The 25,486-nt window shown below is 40.5% G+C and overlaps 1 protein-coding gene across 3 annotated transcripts in view; it reads right to left on the minus strand.

Moving 5' to 3' along the window:
• GALNT2 (polypeptide N-acetylgalactosaminyltransferase 2) overlaps positions 1-25,486 on the minus strand; it is a 186,632-nt gene that overhangs the window by 38,647 nt on the left and 122,499 nt on the right. For all 3 annotated transcript variants that reach the window (XM_065590500.1, XM_065590499.1, XM_065590501.1), the window contains 4 exons: positions 12,160-12,258; positions 11,996-12,063; positions 11,134-11,199; positions 7,933-8,054 (listed from right to left, as the gene is read on the minus strand). In XM_065590500.1, the coding sequence (XP_065446572.1) occupies positions 7,933-8,054; positions 11,134-11,199; positions 11,996-12,063; positions 12,160-12,258 (355 nt within the window). The remainder of the gene's footprint in view (positions 1-7,932; positions 8,055-11,133; positions 11,200-11,995; positions 12,064-12,159; positions 12,259-25,486) is intronic.

The following is a 25,486-nucleotide window of genomic DNA, read 5'->3' on the forward strand; positions in this document are numbered from 1 at the left end:
AAGCAGAGCTCCGGGGGGGGCGGGGCTATGCGCTCCAGCGGATCAAAGCAAGTTCAATATAACGCGGCTTCACCTATAATGTGGTAAGATTTGTTGGCTCCCAAGGACAGCGTTACATCAGGGTAGAGGTGTACTCAACTAGGTAGGAAAAAGAATGTCAAAATATTAAATCCATGAAAAGTAACTAATTGCTACCTACAAAGCCTTTGGATAGCTATTGCACCCACCAGCTTTGAATGCTTTTGAATTGCTTTGAATGCTACTCCAAACAACATGTTCTTCAAATGCAAAGTGTTTCATCAAATTCACAAAACTTGCTTTCCCATTACCCCTGAATGTAATCATTAGGATCTTGGTAAGGTCTTAGTACTTAAAACTACTGATTTTGTGATATTCCAAATGTGATAGCTTGGCATGTTCCATTTCTTTCTGATGAGTGAACATAAACACATTCAAACATAACTTCTGATTGTTCAAACAAATGAGGACCTATCTTGAAAAATAATTGCTTGCATGCAAAGTAATAGTACCAGAACTCTGGGCTCAGATGTAAGATTCAGATTGCATCACTTTGATGACATGCATGGATAACATTTCTGAACAGAATGCCATCAATTAGGGGCAGGACCAAAACATGTAACTCAAGAAATCCCTGTAGATTAAGGAGTATGGAAAATGTAAACAGGTATCCAATAAAGGAAAGGAGCTCTATTTTGATTAATCTATAATAAAGTAAGCACTCATGTTAAATAAGGCACAAAGCTAAATCTCTTAATCATGCTTTTAACTGTATTTATGTGGTTAGTTTTCATTTAAAGTAATAGGGTATATAACTTCTAATTATGGGTTCAGCACCCCACACTTTGCACCTCTAACTGGTTATTAATCATTTTGTCCCTTGCACTACTGAACTTTTGCAAGAATATTATAATTGCATATACTGAAAGTGATTGCTGTAAAGTATTCACTCCTCTGGTTAATCAATTTAAATATGCCAAGTCAAGAAATATATCACCTTGTTTTATCTTCATTTAAGATTAATTGCTAACTCCCTAATAATCTCAGTGTAGCCACTGCAAGTTATTACAAGTACCTATAATCTTGTGAAATACGGAGTATTTTACAGGAGTCGGACGGGTCATCTTACCTTCAGTGAGTAGGGATGTCTGAAATCTACAGCCTACTAAATTCGTCAAAGGAGAATCTAATTGGGTCTGTAGTTAAAATTCAAGCTAAGGGTCCTAACCAATATCATTTCAGTTGTGGCACATAGGCCAAGTATGACCCTTCATCAAAGACTTTAAACCTTGAACACTGTGCTGCATTCACAGTAGATGGACAAATAATGCAATAATTAGTTTAGTCTAATTAAGTTAGAAAAACCCAGAGACACAAATCAAGCTTGAGACACAGGACAGGACAGAAAAGGCAAAATATAAGCCTTTTTGCTCCCCCACCCTTTATATATCCACTTGCGCCAAGCTAATCCTAGATATAAACTGCACAAAGACTGGCACTAGATGAATCCCTTTGTGCTCTCAAATGAGCAGTCAATTTTCCAACCAGTTCAAGTATGCTGGATCTTAACTATTCCATTAATTTATAGGAATGGGTCACACACAAAAAAACCAAAAATGAACCCCCCCAGAAAGTAAGATGTTTGAACCAAAAAAAAAAAAAAAAAAATTAAAAAAAAATTGTGTTTTGTTTGTTTTACTTTGGTAAAAATATTTCCAAATACTGAGATACTGCTAGGGGAAACTTCCTTGTTTAAAAGTAAGTGGCGGGGTGGGGTGGGGGTGGGAAAGCCTCACAGTGGGCACCCAAAAGCATTGCAGCCTATCTGGTTGTTTTTATAGTACACCCAGCACTGGATATCCATGTGTAGCAACCAAATCCACACTAAATACTGCTCATTCCTCAGTTGAAAGTGAGGTATCTAAGCCCATCTCTCAGAGAACCAGCTTGGCACAGCTGAGTGGCAGTAAAAGATGCTCAAACCACCTTTGTGGCTCTCCAATATGGGGCTGTTACACCAGGAGGGGACTGCCAGAACACAGCAGAGCTCCAGCCATGCCCTCTAGGTCAGGGCTGGGCATAATGGGGTAGCTGGCAGCTTGCTGACTATATATATATATCCATCCGTGATTCCCACATGCCAGGAATTCTAGTCCGGTCCATTTCACTTGGATACCCATACACTAGTATCACAATGCTTAAACAAAAACTTAAAAAAAAATTATAAAAGCTTTATAAAAGTATCCCACAAACTAACTTGTAGGTTTAAACTACCAGACCGTAGCTCTCTAATACTGCATTACTCTCCAGTTTTTTTAATGATTATATCATCTGTGGTTTTCCTCATGATGTAAAGCAATAGATTTTTTTTTTGGCAGCAAAATGGACAGGGCATTTATGTATTCTTAAGATTAATCCTTGCACCGTGCTATTAAAACTGTTAATGCATGTAAAGTGTTAACTGATATTCAGGCTTCAGTATATAGGGGGTACAGAACCATCCACTGAAAAGATTAAATTCAACGGCTCCCCTGAAATAGCCATTAGTTAAATTGCATTTGCTATGCAAAAAGATACTTAATTTCCATTGCTGAAATCCTATAGGCAGTTTGATGGGCATTTTGAATACCAGAACAAAGGCTAAGTGAAAATCTTGTTACATTTTTTAGTCTGCTGCTTCTGTTCCGTAGGTTTTTCCACTATACTTTGCAATGGCATATAGAACTGAAAAGGTGTGTGTGTTTTGTGGTGATGTTGAAGGGAAATAAAGTATGAACACAGTATGAGTCTCTAGATCCTGGAAATTCAAAGTAATATAGTATTTCATTTTAATATTTGGTAGAGAAGTAATGCAGGCTTTACAAATTTGGTGTATCATATACTGTACTTAAACCATCAGGAAGTATCCTCAGGATTCTAAATATTTTGCTTTTTAAAAATTCTAGAGGATTTCAAATGGTTTTACAAAGATTAAGCTTCACAATACTACGAGGATCTACTGATATTCTCATTTTGCTGTTGTGCAAACAGAGTTTAAGAGACTCACTGAAAGTCACATGAGAAATTTGAGAGTCATGGAAATAGAATCAGTCTCACTCAGTCACAATACCATCCTTTCTTCCTCCAAACCTCGTTTGTTTTAAAGTCTACCACTGTCAAATAAGAGTGATACTCAGAGTTTATACAGTCTACAGTTAGGCTGTGATGGCAGAGATCATGAATTAAACTGTCCCCAGATATGCACGCAACTCTTGTTTATAGAACAGATCTAGGAAATAGAAAATGCCAAATAGAAAGGATGTAATATCTGGGCTTGTGAAGAACATGAGAGCTACCCGTATTATTTTTACGAATATTGTGTACCTGTTTATTTGATTATGATTATGTTTGCTACCTGGTTTCAAAGGATTAGCTCCTACAGGAGCTCATCTCACAGCAGAGGTCAGAGTATGGCTTTACATCAACCAATCACCAGTTCCTAACAGATAATGCAAACAATCTGCTTTGAAGCCTATCCTTGACCTCCCCCAGTGGGATGCATAAGCCGGTTTGGCCAGCTTCAGGAGACCCAGGTAAGACAAAGGAACTTTGGAGGGGCATAAAAAGGGGACCATAGAACAGGAAGAGAGTCTGCAGGGAAGCAGATGGAACCCCTGTCAACAGAAGCAGAAGTACCTGGGATAAGCTGGACTTCCCTAGGCTTTGAGGGAATGCCAAGCTGTAGGTAAGACAATATGCGTGTAGGCCTTCTGTTTTAACCCTTTTCTCTGATTGCTATGCTACTATATATAAAATTTTGTTTTGAAAAAGCTGCTTTGAGTCACTGTTTACACCTACTGGCCACAGCTCCTGAAGGGAAGGCTCTTGCAGGTGCCAAATCCAATGGGGCCTGTTGAGGAATCATGGTAAGTAAACTGGGATGCTGTAGCCCAGAAACCCAGTCTGAGTGGGAGAATCATGAAATTCTACTCCCAGACAGAAGGCAGGGGCCCAGTGTCTGAGGGGTTTATTCTGGAGAGATCTGTGAGGGGAAAAGGTGCAGTTTACACTAACTGTGACAATGCTGTTACAGCATGTCAATCATGTAAACTGATTCAATTCAATCACCACACTAAGATATTTGTACTGTACTCTGCTAAAACTGCTCTCCTTCCCTTGCCCCATTCGAAGTTTTCTATCAACTTTCATAGTGTATTTAATCTTTGTAAAAACCAATGACCACTGGGCAGCACTGGAAATAGAAGACCTCTAGTTACCAACAAAGCTGGTATTGCAAGGGTAGCAGCAGTGCAGGCTTTCCACACTGCCCTATTAAATGTGTCCCAACCATGACCTGAAGAAGTCATCTCTAGGCCTAAAACAGGTGAGTTTTCACATCCATTCCACTTTTAGGCTCAGACTGTAAAAAAAGTGCCAATTAATGCCAAACTACATATTGTTTGCACTGTGAGCAAGTCTGAGCCCAACGCATAAGGTAACCAAGAGCCATCACATACTGTATATGAATTGTTTCCAGTCCTTACCAACCTGAGCCAGCATAACACCTGGAATCAGTACGCTCCATTATCAAACCCCCAGTCATCTAGTCAATGAGTCTTGCCTTTCTTTCTGAAAGGGCAGAATATAGTATATTCCAACTTCTACCCAAGAGAGAAACCTGAACTCCATCACTCTTAAATGCTCATCCCATTCATAAATGGGTTAATATGGTGGGTTGACTATAATAGTAGGGGACTGGATTTAACAATCCAGGAGGGCCCTTCCAGTCCTATGTTCATTGAACAATGTATGAAACCAAGCATGATACAATGCAAAAAGTGAAACGGTAATACATCAAATAGAGAACCATTCAGGATTTCAGATATGATTCGTTCATATATGTTTCTGCTTCTCAGGGAGGTATTTGCTATATGATAATGGTAAGATTTAACCACTTCTATCCTGCTGGACATAGCTGACATGTGGAGCAAAATGCATCAGATGCTTCTTCTAAGTAAATCACTTAATCGTGCGGGTGCTCCATTATCCTGTCAGAACTTCAGAATAAAAAGGTACCATATTCTGTTTTAACGAAAGGGTTAAATGACATTTCCTACCTCCCAATTTAACTTTCTAAAACCAGTCAAGTATAGCCTAAAGAGTGCATAATGGTATTGTACTAGTACAGAGACTGGAAACAAATAAAAGCCTGGGGGGGGGGGGAAATATTTGCCCTCTACAAAGAGCTGTACTGGCTCAGAACGCCACTTTACTTGCTGTGTCCCAGTAGGTAGAGGCTTCAGTCAAGCTGGGCTAGTGGGCTTCAAAAGAGTTTCCTTCTCCCTAACTTTTTTGTATTGGCATAACAAGTTTGTAAGCTGAGGGCTTCCCACAAGACATTTGTTATTTTCCTTTCCCTTGCTCCCTCTGAAACTCTCTACAGAACTGCTTGCTGGTTTGGGGCTTTTCTGCTCCCTTTTGAGATAGGAGAGACCATTCTAGCACTACAGAACCACAGGGATAGATGGAACCTCAGCTAAGGGGGCTTTGATATACGGCACTTTATGCAAGTACTAAGAAATATGAGCACTGATGTGATGTATTTAGCTTCAGGCACTCTAGACGCTAATTAGTTACTCTAGTACTGTCAAAATTTGACTTGGTTGACGTTATTAACATTTGGAAATAGAACACTAATCACATTGTAAATGAGCACATGCTATATGTCAACTAGCAACAGGGTACCACAGAATTAAACAGCAGAGAGTACCAAAAATAGAAATTGGTACCTGTCACTGCCTGTTGGTAATAAGAAGAACTACAATCCATCTGTTCTGAACTGGAGTATTGATGGCATAGACTAATTCTTTTGTGAGATGGGTAGAAGAATATGGCACTAGTAAGACAAAGTATCTAATGGAAACTGTTTTTAAGATGAAGGCTGCATTATTTATTACTGTATTCATAGTTTGGTACATTATAAACTGATTTGGATGTGATTTTATCTGAAGCTCCAGACAGCAGTGTTCTTCAGCCATCCTGGGCCCGGGTTTGATCAATTCAGCTACTGATGGTGGCCTATGTAATTTTAAAACAAGAGTTTTGCCTTTTTCATCCCCTCCACCCCCCACTCCACTATGTAGAAAGAGGGAATTAGAGCAGGGTCATTGTGAGAGGAAACATTTATGGAACAGGTGTGACGTTATTGACATGAACTGTGACCGTATAGATCATTGCTGCAACCAAGGTCATATAGTGGCAGCATATATTGTACAAAGGTTGTCATGTGAGGTCTATGAAGAGGTTATGATTTGCTGGTTATAATTATGCTAGATGTATGTGTGTATCATTTTTGTATCTGAAGTTATGAATATGGGCTATGTACTTGTATCTTACATGTCTTTGATTCTAAGTAGCCTTTGGTCAGCTTTTTGAGAATGGGCACTTACTGAGAATAGTCCTATCAAGAAACACTTAACTGACAATGAACTTTGGGAGATGCTAATCCACATCTGAGCTTTCCTGGGAACCTTCAAACATGTAAACAATGGCGGCCTATAAAGAACTGAGTCATGCATGGACATGTGACTTGCTCATGAGACTAGAAACTCCATCTTGCTGTGATTTTCCACAATCAGAACAAAGGGGTGTCCTTTCACAGGGAGATAATATAAAAGGCTATGGAAACTCCTCCATCTTGTCTTCAATCCTGCATCTGACCTCTGGAGGAACTTTGCTACAAACTGAAGCTCTGAACAAAGGACTGAATGACCCATCCCAGTTGTGGATGTACTCCAGAGGCTTGATTTGAACCTGCAGTTTATTCCATCACTACTACAAGCCTGAACCAAGAACTTTGCCTTTACTGTATGTAATTGATTCCATTTAAACAATTTTAGCTCTCATCTCTTTTTCCTTTATGAATAAACGTTTAGATTTTATATTCTAAAGGATTGGCAACAGCGTGATTTGTGGGTAAGATCTAATTTGTATATTGATCTGGGTCTGGGGGTCCTTTGGGATCGGGAGAACCTTTTCTCTTTTACTGGGATATTGGTTTTCATAACCATTCATCCCCATAACGAGTGGCACAGGTGGTGATACTGGGAAACAGGAGTGTCTAAGGGAATTGCTTGTATGACTTATGGTTAGCCAGTGGGGTAAAACCAAAGTCCTTTCTGGCTGGCTGGTTTGGTGTGCTTAGAAGTGGAGAAACCCCAGCCTTGGGCTGTAACTGCCCTGCTCTAAGCAATTTGTCCTGAACTGATACTCTCAGAAGTGTTCCACCAAAGGCAGCATCATTACAACAGGTAAATGAAAAGGGCATTTTAATGAGAAGGGGGGAGGAGGTGAAAGGTAGGCAATTTGCTTTTTGCAGTTTTCTTCAACGCTTCCTGGGGCAATGCTTGGACCAGCTGCTACTTATACAGAATTTTGAGAAATTAAAGATGTTGCTTGCTTACCAAGAAACAAGTATAAAAATATGGTTCATACATGGAGAGAGAGTACGTGTGGATTCTTAACCAATCTTACCAACAGCTTTCCACAGACACAAATTAGTTAGCCCAACTTTTTCCCCATTACCAATCTGAATATCCTCTCAACACCATCAAACAGGAATAAATATTCACATAAATGGAGTTACACTGGGGTGATGAGAATTATATCTAGCTTTACAGTTTCTTTAAAAAAAGGTTACAAAGTCATTGAGGAACCAAGAAGCATGTTTGAATTGCTTAGAAAAATTATAAAAAGAGTATTTACAGATTAAGGTCTACTGTTTAGATTAAATGACCAAGAAGTGGGCTTTCATCAGTGAACACTCATGTCATCTTTCCTCTCACTTCAAAGAGAAAACCATCTTTTTATATATGTATAAAATTAATGCAGTATAAATCATTTTATAACCCAGGTAAGCATACACCTTAAACTAACCTCAGCAACTCTCTCCAGAAGAGGTTCCAGCCAGTGCTCATTGCATTCACAGTGACTGTCCAGGAATGTCAGTACTTTAGCCTGCGCTGCATCTGCCCCTCTGACACGGGAGCGCATCAAGCCTGAGGGGGAAAAAAATCTAAATAAGTCATCACAGGAGGAGGAATATCAACAGTAAAGAGACAATAACTAAGTGCTCTAAAATGTAATTAGTACTCCAATGCAGTCAGCCTGTTAACAAGCCTAGCTATAAAACCAGCTGTTAGTGTAGATTTAGTGAAATGATGAGAGGATAAAATGACCAAAAGTGACAAATTTCCAATCTGTTGAAGGCTGGTCTACAGTTTTTGTACTTAATTATTTTAATTAGGTGTGATTTTCTACCAAAATAGTCATACTAGTGCAACCCCTAGTGCAGACACAGTAATACTGGTATACATGGTGCTTTGACAGTATATCTTAATTCCCCTTTCCTTACAGCAATAACTATAGGTATAAGTATCTTCACACCTGCATAACTCCATCCACACCAGGAAGTTGTACTGCTTTAAACTATACTGGTATAGTTAAGTGGTATAACTTGCATGCTTAGACAAACCCTAACTTTCCCAAGAACTTGCTGTAGTGGTTCCTGTCACAGGCAGTGGCAGATTTGCAAAAGGGGACACCATTGCCAAAACTCTCCCCTTCCCTTTTACCTCAAGCCTCCTTGAGCACACTTTCTGCTCCTCCCTCTTTGATTGCTTCTAGTCTGGCATCTGCCCCTCTCAACTGCATCAAAACTGTTCTCACAAAACTAGGATTTTTTATTCCATGTTTAATTGCCTTCTCCATTTCCAATCCTCTATTCCTTGGGCTTCTATGACGGTCTTCTCTGGTGGTTCTCCTACTTGGCTGACCACTCCAAAAGAACTTTTGGTGAACACACTTCCCCCCTTTCCCCAGGGTAAGTTCCTGGGAGATTTACCCTTGGTTCCCTCCTTTTTATCCTCTCCTCTACCATTGCTAACTGAGTGATCTCTTCTGTTCTTATGGTCTCCTACCACGTCTATGCAGACAACTCGGATCTACCTCTCCGCCCCCAACTTCTCCCCATCTGTCTCATCTCTCAATCAATGTCTCACCTCTTACTTAAATTAAACATAGTAAATACTGAATTCCCTGACTTACCACGTCTTCATCACTGTTCACAATCCATTGTTTTCACTGTTGTTCAAGATCACAACCCTGGGATTATATCTTTCCTTTTCTACTTATACTCCAGTTTCCATCAAATCTTGTTGCTTCTCCATCTACAAATGTTCTAAAATCCACCCTTCCTCTCCATCTCCACTGCCAAAAGCTTAATTCAAAAGCATAACTTTGTCATATGGACTACTGCAACCTTTTCCCTCTCAGGCAATTTGCTTGCTCTGACTCCCTTTTGTTTTAACTCATACCCTCATTTTCCTACCTTTTTCCTTTGTCCAAAAGGACCTGTCTGGTTTTAAGATTAAGCTAGATAAGTTTATGGAGGGAATGGTTTAATGGGATAACATGATTTTAGTCAAATGAACAGCGTGCCATCACTGGTAAATAGTATCAATGGCCAATGAGGGTCTGGCTGGACAATCTTGCCTACATGCTCGGGGTTCTACTGATCGCCATATTTGGGGTCGGGAAGGAATTTTCCTCCAGGGTAGATTGGCAGAGGCCCTGGAGGTTTTTCGCCTTCCTCCGCAGCATGGGGCAGGGGTCGCTAGCTGGAGGATTCTCTGCTACTTGAAGTCTCTAAACCACAGGATTTGGGGACTTCAACAGCAGAGTCAAGGGAAAGGGGTTGAGACGGCTTTGTGGCCTGCATCATGCGGGAGGTCAGACTAGATGATCATAATGGTCCCTTCTGACCTTAAAGTCTATGAGTCTATCTTCACGTTCTGCTTTTCTAATTTCTTATGTTACACTTCATTTCTCTTATTTTTGCTCCTCTTAAGTTTTAATGTTCAGATCAATAAGGTATCAATTTAGTACGATACTTATTTACTTTCTATATTTGTTTTGTACATAATAGTAACACATGCTTTTGATAACAAAATGTTAAAATGTTTTCAATGCATTGTTTTTTGTTTATATGGCTCTTTGTACATTTAGGGAAAAAAATAAAATCTTAATAAAAACAGACTGCTTGTTCTTCAGGGCAAGAATCATATCTACTCTCTAAAACACCATGCAAAATGAATCCACTCCCATTAATTGTTCATAAATTGTTTTTTCTGGGACATGCATCATCAGTAAAAGATGTGTCAGTCAAATTATGTCTTCGATTACACTTGTGCAATCCTGCTCTCTAGATGTATGAACCAAAAAGAATTTAGCTCACCCTCTCTAAAGTTCTACAGTACTGTGAAGAATTAAAAACACACTAAGATCTCTACTTTAAATCAGTTTTCCAGTGACAATTATCTTGTTCTTTTTTACTTTAAATGCAGTTATGATCTGAAAAATGACATCCTCTTACTCAATAGACCCCAGTCAGTGTTCTAAGTCATCAGTGCTTTTTTTTTCTGACAAAGTATTGCTTACAAGCAAAGTCCAAACAATATATGCAAGCACTGTACACCCAGCAGAGTGGAAATTCTTGTGCAAAATATACCTTTAATTATAGAATGTCAAGAGATTTCACGTGTCAATTCCTGGTTTTGGACAATCTCTTATAATTACTTAAACATCCAATAATTCTAGCTGCCCCAGAGGCAAGACTGGCAGCCTTGTAGGCAAATATTTATAAAAGTGAATAAGGACATGTCTGATAGTTCACTCTCAGCTACAGTAGCTGTCAACCTCACAAAGTTGCATCAACAAACAGCTGTAGGACAGTCTCCCATGTCTCTAAGGTTTTAAACCCCATATTTAAAAAGCTGCTGTCTGAAGGGCTCCTGTGCTGTGAAGTGAGAGACTAGTGTGCAATGTTAAGGGGAAGAAAGAGCGAGACAGAGGAAAGAAGTGCCTGAATCAGACTGGAAAAGTACCTTATTTACACACCTAAACATTACATTTTATTTGTTGCATTACTAATCCACGTATACTTTTTTGCACAAAGAGATACAGAATACGTAGCACATATTTAAAAAAAATATTTCAAGTTCACTGTTAACAAAAAGTAACTACAGGCCTAAAATCCAAGGCATTTTCCCCTCCCCAAAGTAATTTTACAAAACACACCTTCTCGACGATCATTTCGAAGAACCCGCACTTTCTCAATTTTCCCCAACAGAGCACCATCCTCAGCTAGATGAGACATGAATTAAATAAATGACATGCAACTTGACAATGATTAAAAGAAATCATAAAATTAGCTGTTTCACCAATGAAAAGCAAAAAATTCAAGTTTCAAAATATTTACATTTTAACATACTTATAAATTAATAAAAAGGTAAAATGAATCTCTCGTCTTGTCACAAATAGATTTTTATTCAACTGAAAAACTGAGCTTGCCTTAAGTTTTCCAATATTTCTGATGTGATGAACTTCTAATGTGCTACAAAATGCATGTTCCTGTAAATTAAAGGTATCCTGCCAACTTTATTTTAGGCACAACGTTTTGCAGAAATAGGCTTTTACAAGATATATTAATAAAAATAACTGATTTCTCTTTAAACAGGTTTTGAAAAGGCATTATGTCTCTGCAGTGTCTATAACCCAAACTTCGCAGTATCCTGCTAATATATGTAAACTCACTAGTGAAATGAAGATGGGTGACTTCTTTTGTAATCAGAATTTATACTTACTGGACTAATTTCATTGTCCAAGGTGTCAGCCCCCTTGTAAAGCAGTGATATCAAATGGCTGGTACAAATATCAGAAGTTTATAATAAAAACATTAATACTATGGCAAGCTCTTTCTCCTGTTTGGGCTGCACCCAGCAAGATGTGATTAAAAACTACATACTGCATGTTTCTTCATAGTTAAATGGCAATGACAATAATTCTGACAGAACTAAGATCAAATATGGAACCTGAAACTCCAAACTCCAAGTCACGTGAGTAAGGATATTGAAGGCTCAGGCCCCACGATAGTACTTACGATCATTGCTGTAATCATCCACCAGTATGATTTCTTTGATAAGATGTGACGGGCTTTTTTTAAGCACACTGAAAAAAGAGAAGTCAGATAACTAATTAGGGGTCACCTTCCATATTACAGTTATGAGAGTGACTTGCAGGGCAACAGGATCTCTCTCTCTATACCTGACAACAGTTCGAAGTAAAGCAGATCTGGCCTCGTTGTGGAAGGTGATCACTACACTAGTGGCTGGCAGGTCTATCCGCCATTGTTTCCGTTGACACCTAAAGACAAAAAACCCTGTAATTTAAACTCATAGTACTCACACATTGCAAAGAACTCCATTATGAAGCTGTTACCAATAAAGTTAACATATGTCCTACCATGCATCTACCTTAAATATTCTTCAGAAGATTGAAATACTTGGCTCTCGTGAGTAACATTAGAATAAAGTAATTTCCTCTTTCTGATAATTCTGGTAACTGCTCTAAGCAAAAATAATTTTGTGAACTATAAACAAAATACAACAGCTATGTGCTGGCCATATTCAAGGACTAGGTAAGCCTCTCAAACCAGTGACAAAAGGGCTTAAAATTTGATTTGCTATGAGCCCACAGATAACCCTTTATTAAAAGTATTTATACAGTACTTTGTATTTCAGACTAATTTATTGAGGAACCATTTGAAAGCATGTGATTTTTACAGTTAAACAAACCGGTTTCAAGTGTTCACCTTTCTCTGTCAAAATGCACACAAATATATCTAGAGTTTTCAGGGATGCATAGCATGTATCCGACAAGTGTAGATGTATGTATATGCTACTACGATCAATGTTTGGTAAAAACTATGAATTGACATTCAAGGGCTGCTATGTACACTGTGCAACAGTGACAAGCAAGGCAGAGCAAGCAGATGGCAGAACAAGTTGGAGCTCTTTTGTCACTGGAGAGGTTTCAGCTGTTGCCTGAATTTGGCCAGCATGCAAACATTCTGACATTTAACTGTTTTGTTGCCTCATCACTTTAGCAGATGATATGGGAAAGGTGCTGAAAGTGAAATCCACTGGGAGAAGGGAAAACAGAAGATAGGGAAAGAAGAGAAAGAAAAGGTAGAAATAATGATGGTCCTGAAGGTGAGCCTACTTTCCCAGCGAGTGATTTAATGCAACAATAAAGTACTGAATAAATAAATAAAAGATGGGGCAAATTGATGTAGTACTCAATTCTCAAATGGCAATAATGCTTAAGCACAGCAAGAAACTGCTTTGAAACCTTCTTGTGAAGCTGCTGTATGCATACACAATTTTATTCAAGTTGTGAGTTCGGTTTTTTAAAAAAAGCTGGTAATTAAAATTGGCATTTCAGACTACTGCTTGTGGCAACAACTTGATTGAAGAGCAGCATTAAGTAGGGACATTTTATTGAAAAGTAACATTTTAGCCCCTTAACTAATATAGACACATACTAATATATATATTTTAGCCCCTTTAATATATACACATACTAATATATATATATATTTAGCCCCTTAACTAATATTATATATATATTACATACACACACACACACACACACACACACGTACGTTAGGGCTAGATAAAAATGTAATACTATTTCCAGGAAATAAATAAAAGAGGACACACTTTCCCATAAAATATTTTAACCCAATAAGTAACTGAAAAACAAATTAAAGTTTTATCTGACCAAGTCTTCCATTTGCTTTTAAAGTGTTTGTTCCCTTGCAAAGGCGATGAGGCACTTTTCAGTTGAGCAGTTCATTTTGTACTACTAGCATTGCAATCCCTGATGAATATAAGGTTAAGTGGCAATTACATTTAAAAAGGGATAGACCAATACCTTTAAAACATGATTAGAAAATACTACTGATGATCTGGGTAGAACTGGGTCTAATCCTGTCCTTGAACTGTAATACATTACAAATCTTTAAGTTCCTCGGTTCTGGGAAATCTGATTTTCTCTAATGCCTAATTCCAATATCAGAATTTAAGGGTGAACATATTCATTCCTCAAAGGCTATATTTGACTTCAGTGCAATGGTGCTTTAAAAAGCTCTTTATAATACTTAGAACTTGGATAAGTACATGTTATATAAATCTAAATATAAATAGCTAAATAAACCTCTTAAAAATTAGAGTGTTTAAAGGGCTGCATTCTGATTGTTTGGGACTGGTGCTCAATTTCAACATCCAATTCCATGTACGGGTCTCCTAGGTGGCTGGCACTGTACTGGGCTTGCTCACAAATATGGTCTTCTATGTAAGTCTAAAAATCCATATTTTAGGATTCTAAAATTCAGAATTTGAAAAACAAGAGTAGCTGTGAAATGATATTCATGCAAATAAACACAATATAATCCTTCTAAACAGTGATAATGGTAGGGTAGTCCATCTAACAACTAACTTTTCATCAACTCTAATGGGCTCAGAGTTTAATCTAGAAAAGACCAAATCCCAAAATGCTTAATCCCCCACAGAACCTATAAGAAATTAAGCTGCTTAAAAATCTCATTGGCAATACATTTGAAAAATACTATCAATTATTGTGTGTTTGTTCCTTTCCAAAGTTAACAGAGCAGGAGAAAGCCTCACTTTAGAAGAGATCCTATGGTATGTATCACAAAAGGCCTGGGGAATTAAAAAAAATGATCCTTGTCCACCTATAATGATGTACACTAGTCTGTCTTAGTGTCTTCATTTCCTTTGATGTCCTTTTAATTAATATTAAAAGCTGAGTGTTTTAAAGTAGTGGTTCTCAACCTTTCCAGACTACTGTACCCCTTTCAGGAGTGTGATTAATCTTGCTTATCCCAAGTTGCACCTCACTTAAACTACTTGCTTACACAATCAGACATACAAATACAAAAGGGTCACAAACACATTATTACTGAAAAATTGCTTACTTTCTCATTTTTACCATATAATTATGAAATAAATCAATTGGGATATAAATATTGTACTTACATTTCAGTGTATAGTATATAGAGCAGTATAAACAACTCATGGTCTGTTATATTTTACTTTGTACTGACTTGGCTAGAGCTTTTTATGTAGCTTCTCGTAAAACTAGGCAAATATCTAGATGAGTTGATGTACCCCCAGAAGACCTCTGCATACCCCGGTTGAGAACCACTGTTCTAAAGCACACAAATATGCAGTGTGGGTAGCCATGATTAGCTGCACCATCAACTAATAGCAAGCTCAGCACATCAGACAAAACATTGCTTAAAAGTGGATTTGATTGTATATTCTAAGAAAAAAATGAGATTCCTACCTCAATTTTTAAAAAAAAGATAATCTGCCTGCATAAAAGCATTCTCCACATCCGAGGACATGAGAGTCAATGATATGCACATAAAACTCGGCAAGTTATAAATATTTATGGAATGGAGAAGCAAGCAGCAGTGGCTAGAGCTGTGAAAGCTTCCGCCTTTCCCACCTAGAAAAGGCCCCATCTACACTACATAATTTTAGTGTTAACAACTCCAAATCCCTAGCACACCTATAGCATGACACACACACACACACACGCTTGCAGTGGTACACAAATACTCACAGAACAGTTGTGATTACACGTCAAGGCTATGCCCGTCAAGCCTTGAAGGTCTACACTGCCACTGGGAACGAGCCTTCCAGCCAGGCAGACAGATTCGCATTGGAGGGGCTTGAGGTAGGACAATAAAAATAGCAGCGTGGATGATGCTGCACCCGTAATGGCTCGGGCTGGCCACCTGAGCTCAAATCCAGAAATTTGGGTGGGTCAAAGTCAGGTAGCTACCCCAAGCCTTCACTGGTGCAGCAACGTCCATTGCTGTTTTTAGTGTGCACTAGGCTCAAGCCCTGTTAGCACAAGTCTGTCTGCCCAGGCTGGGAGACTTGCTCCCAGCTGTAGACATGCTCTAATTGAACTGTTGTCTATCAAGATTTGCAGAGCCAGGTTTGGCTTCGTGACTCAGAATCTATTGGCGTTCATGGTCTGTAAAGTGACAGTGACGTTGGATACCACATTAATGTCCATTGTGGGGTGAGAATACCATGCCTCTTTGTCCACAGAAGAAAAGTGGAGCATTACTAAAAATCTTATAACGCGCATTTTCACCCCATCTAAACATCTATGCAGGATCCAGCCACAGGGATGCACCAAGGCTCGGATCACCAGGAAGTTGCAGCCTTCTCTATGAAGGTATTGACTTAATGGGGTAAGCCCAGAATGGACACATTGATATTGTCTATAGCACCAGCACAGTTCAAAAAGTCCAATTGTTCCTCAATGAAACTGGGACTTCCATTGGCAGTTGCAGATGCACGACATTTCTGAAAGCCAGGCTACCAATTTACCATAGATACTCGTTCATAAGCCAATTTTTTTTAGCAAAAAAAAGGGAAACACCAGAGAAGGGGGTTGGCTTATGAACGGGCATAGAGATGGACAGGTGGGACACAGTCCCTCCCCCCAACAGAGGGAGCAAGGAACATGCTGCGGCCGCACCACCCGGTCTGGCTCGCCGGAGCAGGCTGCGGCCGCGTCACCCAGCCTGCCGGAGCAGCTCCAGCCAGGTCAGAGACATCCTCCCCTGGCCCTCCCCAGATAAGGTGGGAAGGGATGGGATGGGGAGAGTGTGGGGGTCCCAGGGGTTACTCCCCTGACTCCCAGCTACTCCCCCCAAAAAATTTCCCCACCAGTTGCTGTCCCAGCCCATCAGGGTTAGCAGCTGGGGTGCCGGGACACTTTGTTTACTTAGGTTTACCTCCGTGCCTGCGGTCACTTGAGGTAAACAAACCATCTCGCTCCCCCAGCGGCTTATCTTGATGGCCTGGGAGCCAGTTTTCTGACCCTTGAATTATAGGGTCGGCTTATGAACGGGTTATAAAAATTTTCCATTTTTACTTATCCATCTTGGGGGGGGGGATCGGCTTATAAACGAACCAGCTTATGATCGAGTATATATGTTAAGTGCCCAATTTTTACATGTGTTTGACAAGGGGGGGGGGAGGGTAACGCGGTTCTCTTATTAAAATCCTATGTACATTTATATGCAAATTGCACACAACTCTCTGGCTCTCAGCAGGTTGCCAGCAGGACCCAAGCATTACAAAAACTGAGTACCACTGCCCTAAACACTGAATGGTCGTACCAGTACAGGCTCACGACACGGTCCCTTAAAGGTTCCGTATGCTGAAAATTGAATCTGCTGTCATGCATTTTATTTTTTGGCCCAGAGCAACTCAAACGGATTAGATATCCTAACACTACAACTAGTATTCCCAAAAAACAGCATTAACCTGCTCTTCTTTAACTTGTATAAACGTATCTCACTTTAATGACCTTGAGTCTGTTCTATTTGCCAGTGAATCATGAAGTTAACATTCAATAACATGTAGTAGGATTTGAAAATTTAACATTTAACTTAATTTAGTTGTTTCACTTTTGCAAATGAGGAAATTTGAAGCAGAATCCATCTTATGAAATGTCAAAGTTATTTGATGCAGAGAAGCTTCTTGCCTTGAAAAAGGTAAGCTTGGGAATAAACTCACTCCTATTTTAAGGGAGAATCCAAGGCTCCAAATTTGAACTACTGCATAATGATCTGAAAGAATTTGCCTATTGTATATTTTAAATGTGACCTATTTATATTTCTCATTCTATATTCAAAAAGTACTTTAATTTTGGGAATGATGTTCTATTCTTCATGCATAAAGTGTTTGAATTCCTGCTTTAAGTGCAAAACTCAACTCAGCCTTAGCCATGGAACCACAAACAGTGTTTGCAAAATAGGATGATACTGCAGTTGTGTTCAAGATGCACATCCTGCCACTCCACTGTCAAGAATTTCTGATCAACAGCCAATTTTCCAACATCTTTAACTAATACTAAAGCTGTGCTGGATAATCAATTCTTTATAAACCTATTCGGGCACAGTCAAGTGCTATAAATTACAAATGTCAAGTCACTTCAAAGACTACTAAAAAGGATGCCATCAGAAGTGTGGCAAGGCAAAGAAATTTTTTTAAGCTTTTAAAACGTTGTTAAAATTGAAGCTAAGGGCTGAAATTTTAGGAGCTGCATCTGTCATGGAAGTTACTGTGATGTTAGTGCTCAGCATTGTTACCACTGTAACTTCGACTGTACAGAGGCATCCACCATGATATTAACACAGTTACTGCCACTGTGAGGGGCCATCAAAGCCTACCATTGTATGAGCACACTTGATATCACGGGGATAGTTTAAAAAAACAAAACAAAACAAAACAGATCCTCTCAGTGTTGCCTTCCATTTGTCCCAGGCTGCTCCTATCTGTCTAAACCAGAGGTGGGCAAACTACAGCCCGCGGGCCACATCCAGCCAGCAGGACCATCCTGCCTGGGGAGGCTAGCCCCCAGTCCCTTCCCCGCTGCCCGCCCTCCCCCGCAGAGCCACGGGGGGTTGTATAAGGGGTGGGAGGTCACAGGGTGGCAGTCAGGGGACAGGGAGCAGTTAAACGGGGCGGCGGTTCAGGGAAGGGTGGGGGGCGGTCAGGGGACGGGGGTGTGGATGGGATGGGGTAGTCAGGGGACTGGGAGCAGGGGGCGTTGGATAGGGGGTAGGGTCTCAGGGGGCGGTTGGGGCAGGCGGTCCCGGGAAGGGGCAGTTAGGGGACAAGGAGCAAGGGGGGCAGTCAGGGGGTGGGAAGTGGGAGGGGACAGATGGGGGCGGGGGCCGGGCTATTTGGGGAGGCACGGACTTCCCTACCCGGCCCTCCATCCAGTTTTGCACATTGCAACCCCAATGTGGCCCTCGGGCCAAAAAGTTTGTCCACGCCTGGTCTAAACTCTCCCTCCACCTCCAATCTAATTTCACTTTTATGACTAAAGAAAATAAACTTTTGGAAACTTTTTTAAATTCCTCTAAACACCCTCAGAATTTAAAGAAAAGATGAAAATTCTGTGCTGGTAAAATGCCTAGCTATTTAAATAAATGTCAAATAGAAGTTGATATATCTACAAGCCTAACTCATAAAAGCAGTTTAAGCAGTCCATTTTTTAAAAAAAAATTTAGGAAGTAAAGCTTGAGATAAATCCTCATGAAATTTTTCCTTTTTCTTTTAAGAAAAGAATTAGAAACTTTTCAGAGAAAATACACTACTTCCACCCAAATCACCTGCAATTTAGCTGGAGCCAACATGACACTCTGTGACACAAACTCAGATCTTAAAAGCATTTCTTTCTTTCTCAAATATTTCAAATCACTTTTCTGTTTCCAGGCTGGTGCCGTGATTATCTGTGCCCAAGTTAAAAGCAAAAGACTCCCTTTCCTTGACATAGTATGGAAACTGGACAGAGCAGTCGGTGGATGCCATTTTGAGAACTACTCTAAAAAACTAATTTATAGAGGTACTGTCAATTTTTGTTCTAATGCAAACTCCACGTGATAAGCACAACATAGAAGCAGCCCTTTCCCAGGAGCATCTTCCTTGTTAGCTTCCTGTTCCCTGGATCCTTCTAACTCTCCCCAGAGTAGGGCCGTCCTTATAGGATGATTTAGTGAAAGTGATCAAAAAGACCTATACATCCCGCAAACAGTCAACATATGGAGTTCAACAGCATAGGAAACCATTGTGAGAAACACTCCACCTCAACAAAAACTAGGTGCTATAGAGCTTTTCAATCAGTAGATCTCAAAATACTCCACAAAGGAAAGTATCTCCATTTTGCAAATGTATGATATACTTTGTTATACTTAGTTTCTCCATCTACTCTAGCCAAGTCCAAAGAATACCAGCCATCACAATTCAACACAAAAAGGAGGAACTCTCCAAGATACCCATTACCCAATAAGCTCATTGAAATTATAACAAGATGGGGGCTCAGATTTTATGCTTTAAAATGAAAGTGCAGTGTTGAAACAGACGTAGGATTAGATTTCTCACGCATTAAAGTGTACCTCAAAAAGGCAAATAAAAGGCCATCTCTTTACAACTGCTCAATACACTGTAGGCAAGTTCCTCTGCTTTACTGAGCCCTAGTCTACACTACATATTTATGTTGCTATAACCGCATTGCTCTGGCACGTGGAAATCTGCACCCCTCAGCAACGCAGTTATACCATCCTAACTCCTAGTGTAGACAGTGCTATGTCAATGGGAGGGCTTCTCCTGTTGACATAGCAACTGCTTCTCAGGGAGGTGGAGTACCTGCGCTGATGGGAGAACTCTCCTGTCAGCATAGGTAGCGTCTTCATTAAGCACTACAGTGGTACAGCTGCACTAATGCAGCTACATTGCTGAAAGTGTAGACAAGCCCTCAATACTTTCCTGGCAGCAAGGGAAACAAATACTGAATTCTTCCTGCTTTCCAGAATGATTGACATTAGATATACAAGACTTTCTTCTAATCAGTGTGCCTATCAAAAGCATGAGGAAATTCCAGGTTGCTATACAATTTGTAGTTACAAATTGTTAAAGAAAACAAAGGTGATGCCTTCCCCATCCCCCTCTCTGCTGCCTCTCCTAGCTTCTCCCATCTTCAAATAACTGCCATGTTTAACTAACCTAACTACTTGATTTCTGTATTTATCTAACCTACTTATGATTGACTCCATTAATTATAATACTTTTGGCACTAAGTATATTTATTCAAGAGCTACAGTTAAGCCAGGTGGATTGTTTCACTTTGTTTTCCTCAAGTTATTGAAGAGACCCACATTGTGAATGACTAATGCTTTAATCTTGATTAAATAGCTTGCAACAACATTGCTTACACTGTAGTTAAAGCAAAAAAAAAAAAAAAAGTCTTCAGAAATCAGGGAAGTGGTCTGCAAGTTTTTATTCTGAAATGAAATAACTTTACCTTCATACTTTTTTTTTAAATACATAAAAGCTACAAAATAAAGGGTGTCCAAACAAATGTGTTTGATATAAATAAATACAGTGTTTTGAACACTTGACAAACAGTTTTTAAAGTCTAAAATTAAACACCACCCCTTTAAAAATCCATTTAATGCACAACCCGGGGGGGGGGGGGGAGGGGAGGGCTCTCTGATTATTTCTTCCTTTAAAAGGCAGTAAGTTTGAGGGCCCCTTTTTCTCAAGGCTGTTTAGTTATGGTACATAGAAAGTGTATTAGATCAATTGTTAACATGCAAACTTTCTTCTGTATTTCACTTTACTTTCAAGATGTTCCTGCCACAGATTTTTTTAAAAGGCTTTATTGTATTATTGAAGAGATGTGCTTAGTTGTACTGAGAAGAAAGTAACTTACTTGTGCTTTTCATGATCTTTGACACCCCAAATGCAGACAGAGGCATCAGATTTTAGGCTTCACTCAAGAATTAAGAGTCCATTAGCTCCTGTACCAGCATGGCAGTCCTTCTCTTGGCCCTCCCTCTCAGCAGGTGTTTGTATGCTGCAGGGAACTGCCGATGTATTCCGGCTCACTGGTAGGCGCAACAGTATGGGTTGAGAGGCCTCAGGCTCAATAGAACTCAGGGAGTAAACCTAACAGCATTAAAGAAGGGGAGAAGGCTTGGGCTGAAATTTGTTATTGGGGCAGAGAACGACTCTTACTAGGTGTCTGTAAAGCACCTAACACAATGGAACTATGATTTCAGTTGGGGTCTCGAATGCAAACAGTTATTTGTTTCTTTGTAAATGAAGCCAAACATCATGAAGGGGATAAGCTTTGGCCTTTTACAGTGTGTGGACTGTATTTTGGAGAAGTGTGGGAAAGCCACCTGATCACAGGCCACCTATGAATCCTTTAATTCTCTTCCTGTCTCCAGTATTTTTGGCAACGCAAGCGAGTAGGGAAGGAAGAGGGAGCACTTTGGATGACAACCAAAAAGGTTGTGGGTTTATTTTCATCTGGCTTCTATTCCATTCAGATGCGGATTTCAGTTAAGCAGTCCTGTGGGGACTGGATAAGGAGTGCAGTGCCCACAGTTGGGTGCTCTTATGTGCAACTTGGAGAAGTGTGGTTGTTCAGAACACATCTACCTGTTCTGGTTAGTGAGCCCATCTCTACACTCACAGTCTAAAACATCTCACATCCCTACTAGAATGCTTTTCCACTGAACTTACAAGCAAGTCAGGTAATGGAGAGTGCCTTCTCCTTTTTAAACAAAGACACCAAACTCTCAGATTTCCTTACAGCTACAGCAGAACATAGATAGAGGCAGTTCCATTTCTTGGCTAAGTATACAAGTCTTTCCAACCCTAATGAGAACAATGAAAATATAAATACAGATTTAAATAAAAATTTTCAGTGAAGAAATGAAAATGTGATGAGAGACGTTGGAGTTTAATATCAGGCCTATTCTTTCTTAGGAGGACTGCTTCCGAGCAGACTGCCAAATAGCACTGGGGTTGTGTATGAAGGTTACACAGTTTCCCTTTTGTTCAATGAGAATATAAAATGAATGGGTTAAGCTGAAACTTGATGTGTGGATCATCAAGGTCCTGGGACATTTACTTTTCCATTTGGGGACTGTTAAGTGCTAAAAGTGGATCCATTAACACAGGGGTACTCAACATTTTTCTTTGAGAGTTCTCCCCCGCAACATGCTATACAAATTCCAGGACCGGGGGGGAAGGGGGAGGAAGGGTCAGGGCTTTAGCCCTGCAGGGCGTGGGGAGGCCCACGACTTGGGGCTTCAGATGTCAGACGGGTGGGGGGGAGGGTTCAAGGTTCCTGCCCCATGGGGTGCTGGGGGGACCTTGGGGCTCCCCGCTTTAGCCCCACCGGGCGGCTTAGGGCTTGCGGACCCCAAAACAGCTTGCGGACCCCCAGTTGAGAACCATCGTATTAGCACTCTGCCAATGTTCTCAATTGTACAGAAACAGCATGAGATTCTGAGATGAAAGTAAAAGGCAACAAAAAGAGTCCTGTGGCACCTTATAGACTAACAGACTTATTGGAGCATAAGCTTTCGTGGGTGAATACCCACTTCGTCAGACACATGCTTTTTACAAATCCAGACTAACACAGCTACCCCCTGAGATGAAAGTGGCATGCCTAAATACCAAAATGGTAGTCTATAGTCAGCACCAGAGACGATAGATTCCAAGAAACAAAGAGTGTGGGTAGGAACAAACTAACTGAGATGATAGTGAGAAGAGCCACTAGTACTAAGCCAAGACACTCTTTAAGCTACTCAAGAGCTCTTGACGGTAATAACAGAATACAAATGAATAGACCCAAGAGTAAGGCCTTGTCTACACCACAAAATTAAGTTGACCTAAATTAGGCTATGTCTACATAAGAGACTTTGCAGAGGCACAGCTGTGCCACTGCAGCTGCTCTGCTGTACCGTCTCCTGTGTAGCTGCTCTATGCCAACAGGAGAGAGCTCTCCCGTCAGCATAATTAAACCACCCTCAACAAGCGGCCGTAGGTATGTCGGCAGGAAAGCGTCTCCCACTGACACAGTGCTTTCCACACCAGCGCTTCTGTTGGTGTAACTTATGTCACTCGGGGGAGAGAATGGGGTAGTTTTTTCACACCCCTGAGCGACATAAATTTTAATCGACGAAAGTGCTAGCATAGACATAGCCGAAGGTCGACATACAGCTACGGCAGCTCATGGCCGCACTACACCCTCTCTGTTGGTGGTGCACGTCCTCACTAGGAGCACCTCCACAAACTTAACTGTGTGGGGCTTTGTGGGGCACTGACAGCACCCCCACCCCAGGGCCGACAGCCCGAGCTATATGCCCCCCGCCCAGGGGCTCCCAACTGTCAGCCCCATCACCGGGCCGCTCCAGCTTTGAGCTCTGGGATGGGTGGACTCCAGCTGTAAGCCTCACGCAGGGCTGGCAGCCAACAGATGATTTAAGTATAATGCAGTGTTTACACAGACACTGTGTGTCTCCCTATCTACACCAACCTAAGCACTACCCTCTTGTGGAGGTGGCGTTATTAGGTTGGTGTAGTGGGCAACTTACATTGGCAGGAGCAACATTGTAGTGTAGACACGTACATAGTTAGGTTGACACAGGGGTGTGCGAAGGAATTTAAATTTCACTGCTTTTGGAGGGGCATGTTTTGTGCCCCCGCCACAGCCCCGGGGCCGGAGGAGTTCTGTGGCTCTGCCAATTATTGGGGGGGGGGCACGTCCCGACTTGCCCCTCCTTGTGCATGCTCCTAGGTCGACATAAGGCAGCCTATGTCAATCCAACTCCACTGTGTAGACCAAGCCCAAGGGCTAGTCTACACTGGCAATGCTAAAGCGTTGCTGCGGCAGTGCTTTAACGTGCCTTGTGTGGTCGCCGCGCAGTGCTGGGAGAGAGCTCTCCCAGTGGTCTAAAAAAAACCCACCTCAATGAGGTAGCTCCCAGCACACGTGCACTGTCTATACTGGCACTTTACAATGCTGCAACTCGCTGCGCTCAGGGGGGTGTTTTTTCACACCCCTGAGCAAGAAAGTCACAAGACCATCAACAGGTCAAGAGTTACTCTGAAACCAGGTCAAGAGTTGTAAAGCAACCACATGTCATCTCTATTATAAGCTAATTGATTTACAAGAGTCTGCAGGGCAAAGTTCCAGACACTGCAAGAGAGCTACTTCTGTTCTCGTCAATTAGTCTGCCTTTCTAATAGTCTCCGAAAGGAGTATTTTTTGTTGCCTCCTTTTTTAATAGGTGGAGCTCAATTCCATTACACTACTCAGCTACCCCAAAAAGCTATATTATTAGTGGAAAGCACAGATGTATTATAAACATCATTTTTTCAAAGACAACTCTAATTCAAGTATTGGGATAGATGGCCCCTATAACAGACTTTATTAGAAAAAGTTGAACCAAACACAGATGATTTATGCCATGTGAACTCAAAAGACATTCTGAAAATGGAACACAATTTAATTAAGGCCACACAATATAACTATAGCTGTAGAAAGTAAAAGGATAAATCTAATTTTTTTGTAGTTATAGGGGTGCAAAGTAAGTTAATTCTCAAATTTATACATTCATTCTAATAATCTATGATCATAAACAGCTGAGGACACCCTCTGATCCAAACATTTCTTTTGGCATATTCTGAAAGAAACCAAAGAACATTAAAATATTTATAAGACTATGTTCAGCCTGAAGTAAGGAAAAGTCAAAGTAATTCACAATTGTAACCATCCTTTCTTATCACCCAGCCCTCAACGAGGGGAGGGAAAAAAAAAAAAAAAGACTTGTTTTTCAGTTTTGGTTGGGCTCCTCTAAGTTTAGCCTTTTCAATCCATCAGCCTAATAGATTTCATTATTCCATTTACTAAATGTGTTCTAGGGACACCCCAGACATCAGTGTGGGTTCTCCAACATTCTTTCCCGGCCATTTAACAGCACTGAGTGGGGAGAAGGAATTGTTCAAAAAGGCTGAGTATCTGACTCATCTGTCATTCTAGAATTCTGTGTTAAATGTTAACTCCTCCCTTTAAAGAAATCAATCCCCTTTTCTGCTCTTTCATTTTTTAGAATAATCTCTCTTGATGTCCAGGGGGGCATAAAGCCACAGGTGGTTGCTAAATTAGGGTC

This window comes from Chrysemys picta, chromosome 3, assembly GCF_011386835.1.
Source record: "Chrysemys picta bellii isolate R12L10 chromosome 3, ASM1138683v2, whole genome shotgun sequence".
Lineage (NCBI taxonomy): Eukaryota > Metazoa > Chordata > Testudines > Emydidae > Chrysemys > Chrysemys picta.